The sequence below is a fragment of the Capsicum annuum genome, unplaced genomic scaffold, assembly GCF_002878395.1.
Source record: "Capsicum annuum cultivar UCD-10X-F1 unplaced genomic scaffold, UCD10Xv1.1 ctg73081, whole genome shotgun sequence".
Taxonomy (NCBI): domain Eukaryota; kingdom Viridiplantae; phylum Streptophyta; class Magnoliopsida; order Solanales; family Solanaceae; genus Capsicum; species Capsicum annuum.
Genome location: NW_025883058.1, coordinates 2,395 through 4,443, shown reverse-complemented (window position 1 = coordinate 4,443; position 2,049 = coordinate 2,395). Strand labels below are relative to the sequence as shown.

At 36.2% G+C, this 2,049-nt stretch overlaps 1 protein-coding gene across 1 annotated transcript; it reads right to left on the bottom strand.

The window, feature by feature from the left end:
- Positions 1–10: 10 nt before the first annotated feature.
- On the bottom strand, positions 11–1,101 carry LOC124894325. The gene is made up of 2 exons (XM_047405038.1): positions 864–1,101; positions 11–782 (listed from the first exon to the last, which is right to left on the bottom strand). Exons 1-2 carry the CDS (start codon positions 1,011–1,013, stop codon positions 279–281), a joined length of 654 nt encoding a protein of 217 aa, XP_047260994.1. The 5' UTR covers positions 1,014–1,101; the 3' UTR covers positions 11–278.
- Positions 1,102–2,049: the final 948 nt, after the last annotated feature.

The window sequence follows — 2,049 nt, the reverse complement described above, 5'->3', positions numbered from 1 at the left end:
TTTAAACATAAGAGACATTATATATGAAAGAAATAGGAGAAAAAAAACTAATCCTGCCCTTAAGTCTAATTTAGGACATCACAAAAACTAAATGTACAACAGATCATCAGTCTCTACATTCTCGAAGGGCATCTAATGGACAGAAGCTAACGTTGGATGGAAGCAATACATGGGATTATCAACAATGTCCCATGCTGCACCTTGTCGATACTCATTGATCTCAGTATCATACTCATACAGATCATGATATCGATCACAAACAAAATGTAAGACTAGCATTAACTCAACAAGCAAAAGAACCTAGTGATATTACCTAAGTTTTTCTGTATGAGAACACTCTCAAAGGTTGTGTTGTTGGAAACGAAAGTTAAGGCGTTGCGCTCTCCTTCATAATGAAAATCAACGCTCCAAGTACCATGTCTATCTACCTTAACCACTTCAAGGAAGGCATCACCAAGAATGAAATCGCACGTCATAGGGATAACGTGGAAATCAGCTCTCACGACTTTCTGACTCGCACCCACACGAATGCCGACATTGGTGCACACATTTTTTATAGGCAACTTACCTATCTTCAAATCAAGTTCGATGGGTGACTGGAGCTCAACAACTTGTGGCTGCAACTGCAACCTCATCGCAGCTTCAGAGGAGATGAAGTTTAACTTAACTCGACCATAATACCCCTTGAAATGGGTATTCGAACTGTCACGGAAGTTAGAAATCAAATAGATGTCACAGTTGGGAATGGGAATCGAAATTTTTTCACCAGAAACACCTGCCTCCTGCGAACAAAAATAAAAAACTTATTTATTTATTTTTACATATAAATGAAGAAATACATTTTGTAAGCAACAGTTAATTACCTTTGGAAACAAATATTTGAGCATCTTAATCTCCTCTTTTATGCTGTTTGTTGCTGCATCAAAATCCTGTAGAAAAGTCGCCATCATCACAGAGTGATTAGCAGACTCCTTTTCAAGAATCGCAACTCTTTGTTCAACTGATTCTTCCATTTGAGAGAGAGAGAAAAAGTTAAGAATGAAAGAGGAGTGTGAGAGAGGAGGGAGATTTTCTGAAAGAAAGGTTGTCTAAATGAGTCAATATATCCTGCTACACTGCACAAAATAAGACAAAAAAAAAATATATATATATATATATATATATGGGTCCCCACATTTCCAGCTGTCTAGGAAAACAGCGGATTTCAAATACTCCATTAAACTTGATATATATATAACACTTTTATAAAAAAAATATTAATCTAATTACTTCGGTAGAGAATAAGATGCGAGAAGTGTGGTTATGTTGGTTTGGGCACGTGACAAGGAAGGGTTGTGATGCTCCAGTGCGGAGGTGTGAGATACTGACTATGGTTGTTTTTAGGCGGGATAAAGGTAGGTCGAACAAATATTAGAGAGAGGTGATTAGGCATGATATAGAGCAGTTACAGCTTACGGATGACATGACCCTTGATAGAAGGTGTGGAGGATGCGGATTAGGGTAGAGAGTTAGGAGGTGGGAGTGCGTCGGTAATAGTAGGGGGACGTTCTTTATTTATTTCTGAAGTTTCTTGTTCGTGGTTGGAGTTGTCTATGATTTTGGATATATAATTTTTAGTATTATCTTGTGGCTTTAGTATTATCTTGTGGCTAGCGTTGTTAGCTTCAAGTTTATATGCATTTATATTTTATGGTTGCTATACTGTTATAAATTATAAGCCGGGGTCTATTGAAAACAATATTTTTACTTCATGTGACGTAGTGGTATGATTTGTGTATACTCTACCCTCCCCAAACCTCACTAAATAGAAATATATTGGGTATATTATAGTTGTTGCAGTAGTAGTGTCAGTTCCTTTTAAAAAACGTTTGTCTGTGTAAGTTTGTCCCTCTCGTTTTTAACTGACTCAGACAACGTGAATCAACAGAATTTATACAAATACTCCATTATATATGTCGAACCTCCTATAATGAATAATTTCTTAACACCATTGGTAAATTTGGCCTTAAATATGATTACAAGAATAAATTTTGCTTTAAACTATAATAA